The sequence below is a fragment of the Paramacrobiotus metropolitanus genome, unplaced genomic scaffold, assembly GCF_019649055.1.
Source record: "Paramacrobiotus metropolitanus isolate TYO unplaced genomic scaffold, Prichtersi_v1.0 Parri_scaffold0000005, whole genome shotgun sequence".
In the NCBI taxonomy this organism is placed as follows: domain Eukaryota; kingdom Metazoa; phylum Tardigrada; class Eutardigrada; order Parachela; family Macrobiotidae; genus Paramacrobiotus; species Paramacrobiotus metropolitanus.
Genome location: NW_026570225.1, coordinates 820,719 through 835,958, shown reverse-complemented (window position 1 = coordinate 835,958; position 15,240 = coordinate 820,719). Strand labels below are relative to the sequence as shown.

General features: G+C 41.8%; 3 protein-coding genes across 3 annotated transcripts; all 3 read right to left on the bottom strand.

Annotated features, from left to right (window-relative positions):
• Window positions 1-105: 105 nt before the first annotated feature.
• Window positions 106-15,133, bottom strand: LOC129580960 (E3 ubiquitin-protein ligase TRIM9-like). Its single transcript, XM_055471737.1, has 8 exons — window positions 14,117-15,133; window positions 11,368-11,963; window positions 2,168-2,263; window positions 1,748-1,981; window positions 1,291-1,581; window positions 1,088-1,226; window positions 688-909; window positions 106-569 (listed from the first exon to the last, which is right to left on the bottom strand). Exons 1-8 carry the CDS (start codon window positions 14,529-14,531, stop codon window positions 253-255), a joined length of 2,310 nt encoding a protein of 769 aa, XP_055327712.1. The 5' UTR covers window positions 14,532-15,133; the 3' UTR covers window positions 106-252.
• On the bottom strand, window positions 3,104-4,455 carry LOC129580961 (uncharacterized). Its single transcript, XM_055471738.1, has one exon. It carries the CDS (start codon window positions 4,048-4,050, stop codon window positions 3,229-3,231), a length of 822 nt encoding a protein of 273 aa, XP_055327713.1. The 5' UTR covers window positions 4,051-4,455; the 3' UTR covers window positions 3,104-3,228.
• LOC129580962 (uncharacterized) lies at window positions 4,775-5,940 on the bottom strand. Its single transcript, XM_055471740.1, has 3 exons — window positions 5,648-5,940; window positions 5,396-5,584; window positions 4,775-5,247 (listed from the first exon to the last, which is right to left on the bottom strand). The coding sequence occupies exons 1-3, from the start codon at window positions 5,712-5,714 to the stop codon at window positions 5,012-5,014; spliced, it is 492 nt and encodes a 163-aa protein (XP_055327715.1). The 5' UTR covers window positions 5,715-5,940; the 3' UTR covers window positions 4,775-5,011.
• Window positions 15,134-15,240: the final 107 nt, after the last annotated feature.

The window sequence follows — 15,240 nt, the reverse complement described above, 5'->3', positions numbered from 1 at the left end:
AGTAGTTGTAACCCGTACGTGGAGTTCTGATACTTAAAGGATTTTTGTGCTCCGAAACTCACGTCTGGTCTGAATAACGAATCTTTATTTTTTGTTTCTTCTGCTCTTATGTGTATAAAATATCGTACTTCTATGCAAGCGAAACATATGTGATAGCAAGATAAGTCAAAGGTCAAACAAAAACAATTTTTTACATGTCAGATAAAAGCTGACTTCCAGACAGCAAAGTGCAGTATATACTTAATAACGCAGTTACTCAGGAGATGGACTATAGTGTGATGCGGGCGCGTCTAAACAAGACCGCAGAGTCAACTGGACATTGCGGTTAATAGACACCGCGGGATAGAAGACACAACCGTCAGGAAGATTTTGAAATGCCGGAATGGGAGCTTGTGGCTCATCATTAACAAAGAAGCTAAGGCAGCCAGGTTGTTGGTCCAAGTCCAGCAGCACACCCACCGTGCAGCCGGCAACAATGCCGCCTTCCATGCGGTTGATGTGCTGGTTGTTGTGGAAGCACCAGGAGCGCGCGGCGTCAATATATACCGACCAGCCATGGCTATCTTTACCTAAAACAAGAGGATATTATATAGACTCTATATCGCAAACTTGTCTGCCGTACTTCATGCACGCTAAATTCACAAGTCAGCTGCAGTTATTTTGCCCGTATTTGCTGTTTTAATGTACCTAGCATAGTGTCTCTGCGCACACCGGCTGTAGCCACCCCAAATGCCGGATCGGGATGATTATCGTAGCGATCCACATGGATTTCCCAATAATGAATACCGCGGACGAATCCAGCACTGGCTAAGACAACAATGTCTTCGGAAGCTGTGGATGTCAGTGTTAGATCGGCATTGGTCAACACGATATCACGACTTATCGGCATTTGCTCCCAGGTAAAATACCCTGCAACACAAACTTTATGCAGGCGCTAAATTAGCATAAGTATCAACCTGAAGTTTATTTTACAAAATACTACGAATTCCTCAGGATTAGTATATACTTAATAACGCTGAGCAGTTCATATTTTCCTGAACTGCTCAGCACATTGCGTTTGCACTAGCGATGATGTGCTTTTACGAACCTCCTTCGATATGGAGAGTGATAGGGCTACTGTAAAGACTTTCACCGGCTGCATTAACAGCCTTGAGGCGCGCCTGATAGATCATGGTAGAAGATGTAAAGGTCAAGCAACAGGTTGTTTCCGATCCATAATACGCTCTCTGGAAAAGACACACTCGTTTAAAAATAATTCGTACGACTAATCACTAACCGCCGTTAATTTACCGTAAAGGCGTCTCCACTTTCGGCTACTTCTACAATGTAGAAGTCGGTGTTAAAGGGATCTTCGGATTCCCAGGCGAGGCTAATCTGGCCGTTGACAATGCGGCAGCGTTCTACGTCGAGACGCGGTACGGAGGGCAGGGAAACCTGGTTTAAATGCAAACTTCGCAAGGCATTGGCCACCGACCGGCTGTCCAGCCGGACACTGAGCTCCGGTGTCCAGTTATTTTGGTCCAGTATTTTATCCAACACATCCCCGGTCTCGGCCACTCTTTGATATAATGATGCAGAAAACTGCAATTTCGAAATACTCGTACAATCATTATGTACGAATGATATCGTTCAAATAGCGATAATAATTCATTTACAAAGCGTAAACTATTTGCAAACCGCAAAAGAGTTACAAAAGTTCTCATAATTTTACAAACGATTTTATGTGATATTGATGATTATAGCTTACTTGAAGGAAGTTGACCGCTTCGGTTTCTTTCAGAACCTCGATCCCAAATTGAATTTGAGCGGTGGCCTGCTGCAGCGCAATGGTGCAGTCTGACGCTATCTCACGCGATTCTCTGAGCTTCTGTTCTTTAAATAGTTGCAGTGAGTGCAACAACTGAGTTTTTTGGTCCTCAATGATTTGGACAAGCAGATCACATTGCGCGCTAATACTGCTCTCGATATCCAAAGCGGTTTCCTAAAGGAAATAAGATAACTTTAATTCAAAAATATGCCAGAAGCACTGACGAAGGCTTAAGAGCGTGGGTACAATCGTATGTAGTGCGTAGGCCGTGATTTCGCAAAATATGTCATAGGCTCGCAGTACGTATTTCATCTAAGCCATAACAAGAAATGAAATGTGCCAGTAAATTAAATTTCTTACTGGAATTCGACTGGATGCTCCTTTAACTCGGGATATCCATTCCGTCATGCGTTTGGACTTTTCGGAAAGTGACTGAAGAGCACGTGAGAAATCCGCCTGGAGAAAAGCAACAAAGTGTCCTTCAAGTTAACTAAGCGAAAGCTGCTACAACCTTTTATGGTAGACTATTCAGCAAAAGAAACTTGAATATTTCATGTGTGTATTTTTTACTACTTATTTTTCAAAATTCCTGGCCTGGTCTGGCTTGTGATTAAATAAGATCCCGATTTTGCCAAAATAGTAGTAAACGAATTATGCTGACGGTTGTTTAAGTTTTTTATTTGATCTGTTTCACCGGCGATTTTCATGATTATGCTAAATCCTTGGCAAATGCCAGTAGCTCAGTGGCTGGGCTGATGGCAGACACCCATCGCTATGAAAAAGCAGCAGTAAATTTGGGTGGAACGTCATCATCTATTGGGAAGCGTATGACCTTTAGCAATTCTAAAACAAGCCACTTATTTATAACCACCCGGTACGAAGAGCGTACGAAAGTACCTCGTAGCTAGTGGATAACGTTACGTAGAATGGTGCCAGACATTTTCATGACATGGTCAGGGTGGATTTCCTTCAGAGATCCGCTAAATGCACTGCAGCTGTCCCTTCCGTTACAGAGCGTGGGCACTGAATGCTACGCGTGTCAATCATAATATTAATTGATACAATATTTATTAGAGAGCACATATTACTTGGATTAAAGTTAATTAGCGCTGCCACTCCTTCCAGTAATTCCCGGGCACTGAGGGCAGTTATTGGAATCAGAGTGGGCATTACAAAGCAGTGCGAGCCATAAGCGATCACGTTATCAATTAGAAAAAAATATTTCGACAAACTAAGATGTGTGCAATAGCGGATAGTCATGCTCGCACGTAGAAGTGAAAACACTGACTATGCAAGTCACCGCTGTTTTGTGATTTTTATTGCAGAGTACAGGTCAAAGCAACAAACTTCGAGATTGATGAGATGATCAGAGTGAAGACGAATGTACACTGGCCACAACAAAGGTCATTCAAATTGCAGTTTCACATGCGACTTCGCGGTCCAAACGACGCCCGATCCTCTTCCACCATGTCTTCCGGTCGCTTGAGATCCCGGGTCTTGCGTCGCAACCACGACAAGGGATTGTTGAAACGAAACTTTCTTTTCCCGCTGCTTTTCTGTCCGATGAAGGAGCAGTCAATCTGGTCGAGCTCTTCGGTGGAAATCAATCCCAGTCCGGGGACATGGACAAACTCATCGTTGACGTTCTTTTCGGGTAAAATAGTGCGGTGCACGTACAGAGTTTCCGGCTTACCGCTGCTGCTGCTGGTCAAGCACTGCTCAGATGAAGCCGGCGACGAGAAGGATGACAGCCGGAAGTGCAGGGAGGACACTTCGCTCTCCAGTTTGACGTGCAGCTGGGCAATTTCCTCGCGCAGTCCGTGAACGGCTTTCTTAAACTCCGGAAATGAGGCCTGGTATTTAGCGGCTAAGGAGGTCAACAGACGTTCCTTGGCTTCCACCAGACCGGTCAACTCCTTCGTTTTGGCTTCGACATGAACCAGGACCTTTTGATAGATATTTTCCTGTAACATTACGTTGATGTTCTTTTGTAATTTGTGGCGTTTGATCGACTCCACATCCTTTTGTACGCTCTCCAGGCCGTGCTGACTGGCGGTACGCTGCATCAAAAGGTCACTAATTAAACGCTCGGCTTTGTACACGCGGATGACCAGGAAGAGTAGCGTCAGAAAGTTAAAGATGAAAAGCAGGATAATTTCCGGTTGGATTGTAGTGCGCTGCGCTGGCGTGGAGATCGTCTCCTGACTGCTGCTGCAATCGATGCTAGTAGGGATAACATCCATTTTTAATAACGAAACACGAACGATGAATAAAAGCTGTGTTGGATCGAATAGTACTAGTCCGGGATCGCGGTTAACAGCCGGATGAATCAAAGGAATTTAGGTTAATATGTATTTGTTCAGTGCGGGCCGATATTGATTCGCATGACAATAGTACAGGCTTGTTAGCCGTCCGGAAATTTGGGTATTACAGTCAGATAGTGTACCTTCATTGTGGACACGACATTCTGCTTAACACGGGGGACCGATAAAACTAACCATTTCCGGTGCCCGGACTACTTTCTCCCCAACATTAAAAACAGACGTGCTGCAGCAGCAGCAGCCGATCTCTATATAGTACGCCGCCGAATTTACAGTCGGCTCAAGTGGAACCTGCGCGGCTGTCAATCGACACGGAAACCAGAGTCCAATCTCGTGAGATGTTGACGTCAAAGTTTTTGGCATAGTTATCCAGCTGTCTACAGAGTACTGTGCAGTATTACCTCTTACGTGTCGCCAGTTTTCCTTGCACTTTTACTGCAAAGAAAACGCTACTGCAGCGCAGAGTGAACAAACCAATTAAACCAGAACTCAAACTGCGGCTATTTTGAGCGGTATTGGTATGAGCCACTGATTTGCCTATTAAATAAACCTGGAGAAATGCTTATTTTTACATACAGTCTCCCACTGCTAACTGTCCAAAATGACTGAAGTGCATGTGCAGTTACGCAAAAGTGCCGACGATCAGTCCTCGTCGTTAACATTTTATCAGAGCCCACGCTTATCTAATTTCCAGATGGCTTAAAAGATGGATCATGTGTACACGACCAGCAAGACAGACAAGTTATTAAGAAAAACAAATTCACGTACAGACTGATGAAGAGTAAAACAATATAACTGCACAATTAGGTATTTTCGAATCAACATGCAGTTTGGCTTCTCTACGCAAAATGCAGTTGCCTGCAGTCAGTCATCAATATGAGAACTACGAGTACTTCTCCACATGTGGACTATTGCAGTTATCATAGTTACAAAAGCAAACTTTGCCTTTGAAAAACAGTTTAGAAAATGTGCCGTCAGGATTGGGTGCTGCCGTCAAATCAATTTCACCGAGGTCCACATTATCAACGCAGTGCTTTGACTGCGATTTGACCTGCACTTTGTCTTGATCAAAACCAAATAATTTCATATTATACTTTGACGCGCAGTTCAGCTGAATTCCTGAGGAAAACAATAAAGTTTCATTAAGTACATGTTAAATCAACGGTCATTTTCACTGAAAATTATATTACATATAAAATAGACTTTTTTAAGTTGCAGTATTAGATTTTATAGAACAAAAATTTAAAGAATTACGGCGCAAATATACCTATAGTCTGCTTAATTTTTTCCGATTGCGTCGGCGCTGACTGATTAACAACAGTATGGTTTCCATCGATCTTGATGCAATATCGTGTAGCAGAACGACAAAGCATTGCGTGGTGTTGGTTTGATCCCGGGCACGCTTCCCATTTGCTTTTCATTAGGGAGTTGCACATCATGCAGGACAAGCCCTCAACTACACAATTCAAAATTCAAAACTTTCTAAATGCGACACAAGACAGAAGAATTTCTGTCTCACCTCCATACTTAGTGACCAGTGTAGCACATACAAAAAATAAGAGGAAGGACCAAATCTGCCTGAACATTGCAATTCAGGAATCACAATATAATTGCAGGAAGATTTAAAATGTTGTTTTCACCCTTTGACTTTCAACAAAAGCGCAACAATATTACAGTTTAGCGTGCATAGTACGATAGTACGATGCGGTTGTTCCAAGTTAAATTTCAAAACACTTTTTAGAAATTTACAGACTGACCAGTGCGACTATATACACAGTTAAGACCTATCTTGGTTATAAACTCACGAGTAAGTGAAATAAGTGTGCGCATCTACTGCAATCTACACAGATAGTCATCTAATCGATTCAACCAGAAAAACCACAAAAACATTTTCATGCTATGTGGATATGTATGTGCATTTTACCGTATGCTGCCACCATTCAACTAAGTTTTCTCAAGTCTCAGCCTTCACGTCATTTTTTATTAATCCAGGTTAGCGGAAATCGCAAGCGCGTAAAAGTTTGATCTTATCAGTGGCAAACGTTGTGCACATGTTGTTAAAGAAAATTCTTATTCGCAATTTCGCATATAGAGCTTGCTTTTGCAGATTTTTACGATGATAGTAAAACATCTGTGCTTCAGCTATATAAACAAGGTTTATGGCTACTTTACTGATTGTTAATACAAACCACATAGAAGTACATGTCGTATTGTCAACACCTCTGCCTTCTTGGCGAATGCATATTTATTATGAAATTCCCTAGAATGAATCCTGGAAATGAGATTATTAATCTAGAGGGTAGAACACATGCGTACTGTTAAAGCTAACATTAAGTTAGATTATGGCCGTCTAGCAGTCAAGGTCCTACGCGTCGACTACTCGTACCGGAAGTGGCCAGTTATTTCACACCTCTGCTCAGACCAATATGTTTACCTTCTTGTTGGGACTTTGTCGGTGTGCAAACAAAGTTGCTAATCATCGCGTCATGCTCTCACATCTGTCATAGTCTCATTGTGTCACAAATGTCATCATTTGTAAAAGCTTGACAGAAAAGTTCACGAATTTGGTACTGCAAATACGTTTTGTAATGCAAAGCAAGTGATATTCTGAGATATTTCCTTTCCTATCGAATTTAATGTGAATCAAAACGCATAAAACTCCAGCGAATGGGCATTAAATGAATTACAATATCCATCCACGTATTCTAAGAAAGGCACTGCCATGGAGAACTACCAGCACTTTTGTTTTTTAGCGGCTGCATAGTTTAAAAACTCATGCAAAATTGATGAGAAACGATTACATAGTTAATGTACATATATAGATATAAGATTATTTATCGTGCAAGATAGATGAGCCCCCGGAAATGTACTTCGGCACAACATAGTCAACAGGCTTTAATTCGCGGTCGAAGATGCAATGGCAATGTGGATTAATGGTTCCCATGACAGACATTGCGGAGAAAATTGTCAGATGGTCATCCCACAACTAGCTTCTCATTAGTGGAATAAACATACTTAAGCTGCTAAAAAAACCTTCATCTCAAATATATAATATTAATACGCCTCTCCCAGAGGGAAGCGCCGCCAATAGAAAGCACTTAAAGCCTAAAGGCAATCTCCCGAGCGCCGCTTCGTGGCGCGGTGGTGAATCTGATGTACGACCGTAAATCTTTCTGTGCTACTCAATCTTCTTCCATTTATGCAATGCGAATACAATGCAATAGAAATTTTATCCTTTTCATAAGCCTTCCGTTATTGAAGATCAATATACTAAACCCCACTAACTCGTAAATTATCGAGAAAGGCGCTTACGATGCACGGAACTGTTGTGTTGCATACGTAGCCTTTTATCGTCACAAATCATAGAAATTGTTGACTAATTTTGTCGCACAGCAAGAGCGAGAAGATATGCACACTTATACTGCCCCCAAAGTGTTCTTTTGAGTTCACAGCAAACTCTTACTGCTGCCGGCGGAAATCTCAAAGTGTATTATGTAATTGAATTGATCCGCAAGAAAAACAGTCAGCCTGTCCACAAAATCCAATTATCTATTGCTGCTTCTCACGCATACCGAACCACACTGCTCACCGTCCTAATTCTTTTATAACAGATTCTGTAATGCAATATGCCATGTTGTCTTTCCGCATGAAAAACCAAATTTTGCTCTATTTTACGCTTAAGATCAGTTACTAGTCTACCGCTGACCAATTCAAAAGATGCGCTAATGAAAACACAAAAAGGGTGTAAACCTAACTCGAAAACGCACAGGATGAGATTGTGAGAATGATGGAAGCGAAGGCGAAAAGCAGTCTTATATGACTTCTGATTTTGCTGAGTTTATTGATGTCGATGCAGATAGATAATATTGATGAATATCGAAGCCACAACGGTGTTAAGCGGATATTAACAAAATCTTTAAACAAATGGTTAGCTGAGAAAAATCAGTTGAATCGATCTATTGACAGCTCATCAAGCGGCGATATGTGTACTACTTTACTCCAGAGCCGAATACACCCTTCACAATCAATAATGCTGGCAAATCTATAACATATCATTTTGGCCTAGATACAATTTAGATTATACGGCAGTAGCCGGGTACTCAAGTGACGCAGATATAGGTCATTTACAGTTTTTACTACGGATCTAAACTTTACTTGCATCAACATGCAATAGTCTACGGCTCAAACGAGCTGGAAAAACATCACAGCTAATAAAATGGCGTTCATTAAGTTTTGTTTTTCCGAACAGATCGGTAAGGAATGGCAGCCGCGCCGCAGTGGGAGGCCACTGCTATCCACCCAGAAATCTCTAATGGAGTCCTGAACGGAGCAGTTGATGTCGCGACGCATACCTGATCCTCACGCTCATATAATATTAGGTAGCTCTGTGTTCTACATAGATGTGAGTACTGACAATGAGTACTATCAAAGTGTAGTACAGATACTATAAATTCAGAAGATCTGATGTGATGAGCGATAGGAAAGTAAAGCAATTATCATAATGGCGACCTACCGGTAATTATTGATTTTTAAGAAGCGATCCAGTTATTGCATTCGCCCGATGGATTTACAAGTTCTGGAAATATTTACACTAATTCAATATGACAATTGACATCACGATTTACAGAATTAATCTGAATTATTTTATTTTTGCGTTTAAAAATAAAAACAGGAAATCAAATATATGTACCCTGGATTTAACGATATGTTTAGTTGGTTAGCCAGTACCTGTATCTGGTTATATATTCTGTTTAGCTGCTCAGTACAGTTTGGCGCAACAAGCCTAACTGTGCGTTCTAAAACTTCACAACAGTTGCATATATCTACTGTAGCTTAAATTAGTAAATAACGTGGGAGAGAATCAAAAATTCGCGATGGATAATCTAATGAAAAATACATATCGTCGGTTCGGCATAGATAATGACTTTTTGAACGTTTGACAGCTGAAATAGGATCCGCGTCGGTCGATGGGGGAATTATGCACATTTTGGAGCATGTGCGCTGGCGCCGGCAAGTGAACCGTAAACTTAACCGGGACTCCATGCCGGCCTTGAAGTATTAATCACCTTAATTCATCTTGTCCAGCGGCGGAACCGCGGACACCGCTGCTGCTGACAGATATACGCCAATCCATTGGCCCGACATGCAGGCACGTGCCGCCTCGCCAGCCCCCCTTTAATGGATCAACTTATTTAGGCCATTGTCTTTTACAATGTCTTAATCAAGCAAATAACTGCGTGCCGCGTACAAAGCGTAAAGGGGACTGCTCCTGCCCTTTCAAAGGCCAGACGCGTCTGCTAGTCATAAAATGTACTGTGCCGTAATTGCTGACTGACCGGAGCTGAATAAACAGCAGCTGCAGATGGACAGTTAAGGGTAAGTTGTAACCCTTATGGAAGGCCCCCGAAATGGCTAGTTGTAAGCGAATGTGCGAAAACAGCCGGTAACAACTACTAAGTGTATACACTTAAATCTCAGCGCTGACCGCGAAGAACGGATACTCTGCGTATAATAACAGCTGGAATAAATCGGCGAAATCTGCTTGCATTTCCAATAGCCAAGAAGAATGCGGCGCCATTTCAAGCTGATGTTAATTGCTTGCATTTATGGGTGTGATAACTCTATAAACAACGGCGTTACGGTAGCAACCCACAGGCGCTGTTCAACAGAACTGTGAAATCCCAGTCGTACGAGTATTTGAACGTATCGAACAGGTTTTCCAAAATGAAACGGTGCAAACCAGTGAAACCACAAATTTTCGAAATTAGGTTATTTAACAGCTAATGACTCTCAAAATCTGTTATATGATTTCATAAACAGAAGTTGTATACGGTATATCAGGTTGTGTTGTGTCACTTCTGTGTTCGGTACCATCACAGATACGTCACTTAAGGAACCAAAATCTTTTCGTATACTTGTATACGTAGTAATGTGTATACGAGTATTTTGCATGACAGAATATTGCTTAATAAAAGCAACGCCATAAAGACACTAACAGCAATTATTTGATTTGCCAGCAATTGTCCATCAGTTCACATTAATATGTCCGTTTACTTCATGTGGTGTAGAATTAATGTGAGATGTCGGCGATATGGATTGTTAACGAGCCAATTAATTTTGCAAACACACATTGCTCGTTGACCTCCCCAATGATTTATCTACGGTCTATCACACTACATGTCTGACAGCCATATTTAAGGAGATACATTGTAGTGGTGATTAAAGTTTATCCAACAGAATCACAGTTATTTGCAGGTAAAAGGAAGCCATCATTCAAGAGACGACAACCGCCTACGCCTCTCTAACTTAGTTAAACCACATGTTTCTAACGGTTTTTTAAATGAAAAACTAACTAACTGTAAGCAGCAAAATTGTTCAAACCTGTTCAGGCGGAAATGATACAGAGGATGCGAGCAGAACCAAAAATCCTGATAGTTCACATTGTCGATTTTCGTGCCGGTGACAGTGAACTGCTTCTGCTAATCGCTCTGACAGGAAAAAGGAATCAGGCAAACGTACAAAAGTAATGCACGCTTGTGAACTCGACGTAAGAAAGACGTGATAAATGCCGCATTTAAAATGGCTCTTATCAAATCAAGTTGGGATTGAATGTGTATTTTCTCACGCTTGGATGATCGGTTACGCAAGTGCTACCACAGTTAAACTGCTGAATCTGCCCGCTGGCTATTACGCATCTTCCATATTGTTAATGCACCTATGCATACAATGTCCCCACAATTTCATTTTTCTGACAAATTTGTGCCCGGTGGTGCCGGTCTCACCAATTTGTACGATTATGCATCCATCCAAAGACAGATCGAAATCGAACAATATGGTAACAAATCGTTGGCTAATTTATATAACCGGCTTTTAGCAATCGATTGACGGTGACAATTCCACAGAAAGCCTTATTATATAGATATGTACACTTTGGGTGGCTTTTAGCGTATTAATACTACAATTTTTCCAAACCCAAAAGTTATTAAGGAACATTTCGCTCAAGTTTCAAACGCTATCACTGCCGTTCAGTACTATAATTATTATATACAATGTGGTAACTTACTTGTAACTCGTTGTGCGATATGCAGCACAAGGAGGAATAACAACCACATTTAATTTGATTTTAATTTATCATGATCATGAGTTGATGTTAGCATATTTATCGTGTCTGCTGGATGAGTTGTCGAAGCCTCTTCTTTTCTTCCAAAGTTTTCAGTTGTATTACATAAGCGACAATACCTTGCGGGCTTTGGACAGTCCTTGGAGGCTCTGCACATCGTGCTCTTCCTGGTGAAAGGTCTCACTCTCCAGACACCTCCAGCAGAGGGGCAGTCGGCATGGCGTACAGAACATGGTGTATTCGTGATTGTGAAGTGGGCATTTTTGTTGTTCAAGTGCAGCGGATACGTAGATGTTGTGAAGTTGTTGCTGCTGCTGCTGGTGAAGAATGGCCGGCGGCATACTTGTATTATGGTTGCTATTGCTGTCGCTGCAGTTGATGAATTCATGGCTGGCTAATGGGCCTCTTGGCGGATGAAAACTGTCACGACAGTTTTGGCAGTAAAATATTTTACACTGCTGGCAATACAAGGATGCTGGGCACAGCGGCTCCGTTTCACATAACTGACAAGTGGTGGTATGTCCGGCGGCGCCGGGTGCGCTACCGGTTCCCGTCTTGGAGGTGCTCCCGTAAATGGGACCGGAGAGAAGGGCACTGGTATATTTGGACAAGATTTTCATAAGGAGACGGTTCGGCGGTAAACTTTTCCCAGGCAGTTCATCCGTGAGAAAAACCTTGTGGCATGTAGTGCTTGGACACGTGAGCGTATATAAACCTGTAAAATATTTCAAGCTCCAGTATACAGAGTGCAAACAGCCAGATTTGTTGGCTTTTTCTTGAAAAAGATTACAACCTTTCGGCATAAGCGTATTCCTAAAGACCTGCAAATAATGTTACGGCACGGTATAAAAGAGATAAATCTCGTTTTAGAAATGTGGTTTGAATCGGGCATGTATACATAGAGGCCAGGCAGGCAGAGCGCTAGCGACAGTCTGTCTGCGCCCAACAACCGCACTCACTCCGACTGCTGCTACGATTTATATAAGGCTCACCCATATTCATAATTCGAGTTATGCAAAAATCATAATTTTGTATCAAACCGATAACGAGCATGGAGAGCATAAAAAACTAACCAGAGAATGTGCAATCCGTTTTAAAAAATTCCAAACGGTTGAGGCTGTAGGCCGTGCCACACGTTTACGCCCTTAATTACAACTTGATGCCTTTGACGAAAACATGCCGAAAAGTACTGAATTTTTGTACATGCTAAGTTCAGCATCATTCGCTACCAGAGATTTATCTCTTTTATACCGTGGTTACGGTTTTTGCACGCGCGCGTGCAAAAACCATCGACTGCTGTAGCATTTCGTCGAATTACAATAAATCATTTGCAATCGTCGGTGTTCGTGCAATTAATAGTAACAAGTGTAGCACGATGGTGGTGGTTATGATAACGAATTCAAAACACGGCGAAGGCTACAAAGACAAATACAGTAATATTTATATGAAACTTTACGCATAGTACACGGAATGTGTTGTGTTTGAAAGAATATATCCGAAGTGCGGTTGATGAGGGTCACTTCTTCATGCTCCGTAAAATCAACAAGAGCCCCAACTGAATGGCAGTGGGCAAATAAAATTTCCGCACGCGGAATGTAAACATTCATTGTCCAACGGTAATCTCATCCAGCCCTGCTGCGCTATTGAAAGCTAATTCGCTTTTTATGAAGAGAACAGTTGATCTAGTACAGAATCGTTATACACACTTACGGCATTCATTTCAGTCGATTAATGAATATCGTGCGAAAACTCATAAAATTCAAAGCACGCCATGTAGCTTGATGAACACATGAACGGTTCGCTTTTATGGTATGAAGTATAAAGATAGTTTATGCCAGTGGTAAGAGTTTGCAAAAATTCGATTAGTCGATTCATAGACTTATTCACCAAAGAAAAGCTAAGAATATACGCACTAGCAGCCTATTTACTCGTACATCAAAATTATTCGGGAAATTTGGCTAAGCAGTGATAGCATATACACAAACATAGAACACATACTTACTGCAATACGGCATCCACACAATCTCAAAATAGTATGATGCGAATGGCATATTTGTTTCACTGTGACAACTTCGCTACAGTATTTTTGCCAGGTTGGTATTAAATATTGTAGCGCAGTTCAAAATCAAAAAGCAGACGTAAAACTCACGAGTTAATAAGAGGAAATCAATCATGCGATTAGGGCTATTGCGGTACGGCGGCACTTTAAAATGCTATGCAAGTGTGACTACTGACCAGTGAATAGCTCATTTCTCCCTTGAATTACAAATATAGCGCTATAACCAAAGATCAGTTGTTACTGTTTATTTATTTATTTATTGATTAGTTGTCTGTCTGTACTTTAATAAAATTCCAATTAATGTGGCGCCGCATATGCATCCTAGTTGTCTTTTCCATCACTCAGCTCTTAATGAATTATTTCATTACTAAAGGTATTTTTCTAGTTCGCTCATACTGGAATTTTCCAGTAATCGTCCTGCTCGACTTATCTGAATGCTGTTACAGTGGTTGGGCGGACAGTACAGTAACAGACTTAAAAATTTAAACACGAGTCTACTGTTTTTTTTCTACCGCCTACTTAAATTCGAAATTAATGAGATTTTGGAGAATAATTGTAGCTGCTCGGTAGTTGGTTGAATCACAAAGTTTTGTAGATGTTAATTAAATACGTATAAAAGTATAAAACTGAATCAGTATAAAACTTAGCCAGAAGACGGCAGAACTTATAAGCAACATTCTGTCAGCAGTTTTGTCACCATTCTATGTAGTGTGCATAACAATTTGCACAAATAATTTAAAACGACTGGTTCGCGATATTTTTAGTTATTAATTATCCACCTAAACAGTGCGTTACACCGTTGACCGTACCGTGTTCTGATCCGGTAATGACGAAGCTATCCCGTTTATTCCCGGAACTCCCACAGACCACTCCGCTGTCCGCATCACTGGCCAGACTAATCTGATCTTCCATAATCACTGGCAAGTTGCCGCCGTTGTCCTTATCGGTCTCGTGCAGAATAATCATGGGCGGCAGCTGTGCATGGGATAATCGGGTCTCCTGGAGGGCCGTTAGTTCCTGTGCGAGCCGGCGTCCAGGCGGCGAAACGGAACTGGAAGAAGTGCCGGAATGACTGCTGCTGGTCGTCACGGCGCTGGCGCTGGACAAACACTTTTCACTACATCCGGCGCAAATATTATGACCACATGGCAGCATAACGGGATATTTGAATAGATCGGCACAGGCTGGACAGCGCAACTCAGATTCAATCCGTTTGTAATCCATGGCTCTGATCGCGATCGAGGAGAAGACCACTCACAAATTCCCACACGATCAAATAACCCCGGCCCACAGCTCGTCTTTCTAAACTGTGAAATCTGGATGAATAATGATGCGGCGTTATGCAAATGCTATTGACTCCGCAAAATGCGTGCTATTGTCATTGTGGGAGATGGCTGCACGCGGGATTCCAATACGCTTTTGAGTATTAATCCCAATATCGCTGGCTTATGTAAATGTAGCTTTTTATCGCACTGACGATTATATTCAGGAAGTAGCACTCTGTAGATTACCGGAGACAGCTGAGTTTGCAAAGCGGAAAAGCAACAATCTCCCGGCTGTTGGCGTTAATTGCGGTTAGAATAATATCATAACCATCACGTTTGCACTACTTTCACTCAACTTCGCAGGCAGTGCTGGCCTAAATGTTTCTTACTTCTCACCAGCCTGCACTTCTAAAACATCCGATCAGCAAAACCGACACGTCGAGAAATATGTACATTCCATACCGGCTATCATCTTGTGGACGAAAGAAAAACTTGTACAGGCGCAAAAGGGGGAGGATATGAATGAATGCGATTCTGGGAGAGACAGAGAGAAAGCGAGAGGATACTGCTTTGGCTTTGGGCCAACGAGAACTACAGCGAAACCAAAATATACAACTGATTGATGATGGGGAGGGATTTATCAAAGCCGTTCACTGGGTCGCCCAATC

Bases quoted from the DNA above. Each gene is read 5' to 3' on its own strand.
- LOC129580961 (XM_055471738.1), bottom strand. From the start codon at position 4,050: ATGGATGTTATCCCTACTAGCATCGATTGCAGCAGCAGTCAGGAGACG.
- LOC129580960 (XM_055471737.1), bottom strand. From the start codon at position 14,531: ATGGATTACAAACGGATTGAATCTGAGTTGCGCTGTCCAGCCTGTGCC. The intron at 2,264-11,367 runs GTATTGTCGCTT...GCTTTTCTCCAG, and splicing joins GACTGTCCAAAGCCCGCAAG to GCGGATTTCTCACGTGCTCT. The intron at 1,982-2,167 runs GTAAGAAATTTA...TATTTCCTTTAG, and splicing joins GAGCATCCAGTCGAATTCCA to GAAACCGCTTTGGATATCGA.
- LOC129580962 (XM_055471740.1), bottom strand. From the start codon at position 5,714: ATGTTCAGGCAGATTTGGTCCTTCCTCTTATTTTTTGTATGTGCTACA. The intron at 5,585-5,647 runs GTGAGACAGAAA...TGAATTGTGTAG, and splicing joins ACTGGTCACTAAGTATGGAG to TTGAGGGCTTGTCCTGCATG. The intron at 5,248-5,395 runs GTATATTTGCGC...TGTTTTCCTCAG, and splicing joins AAAAATTAAGCAGACTATAG to GAATTCAGCTGAACTGCGCG.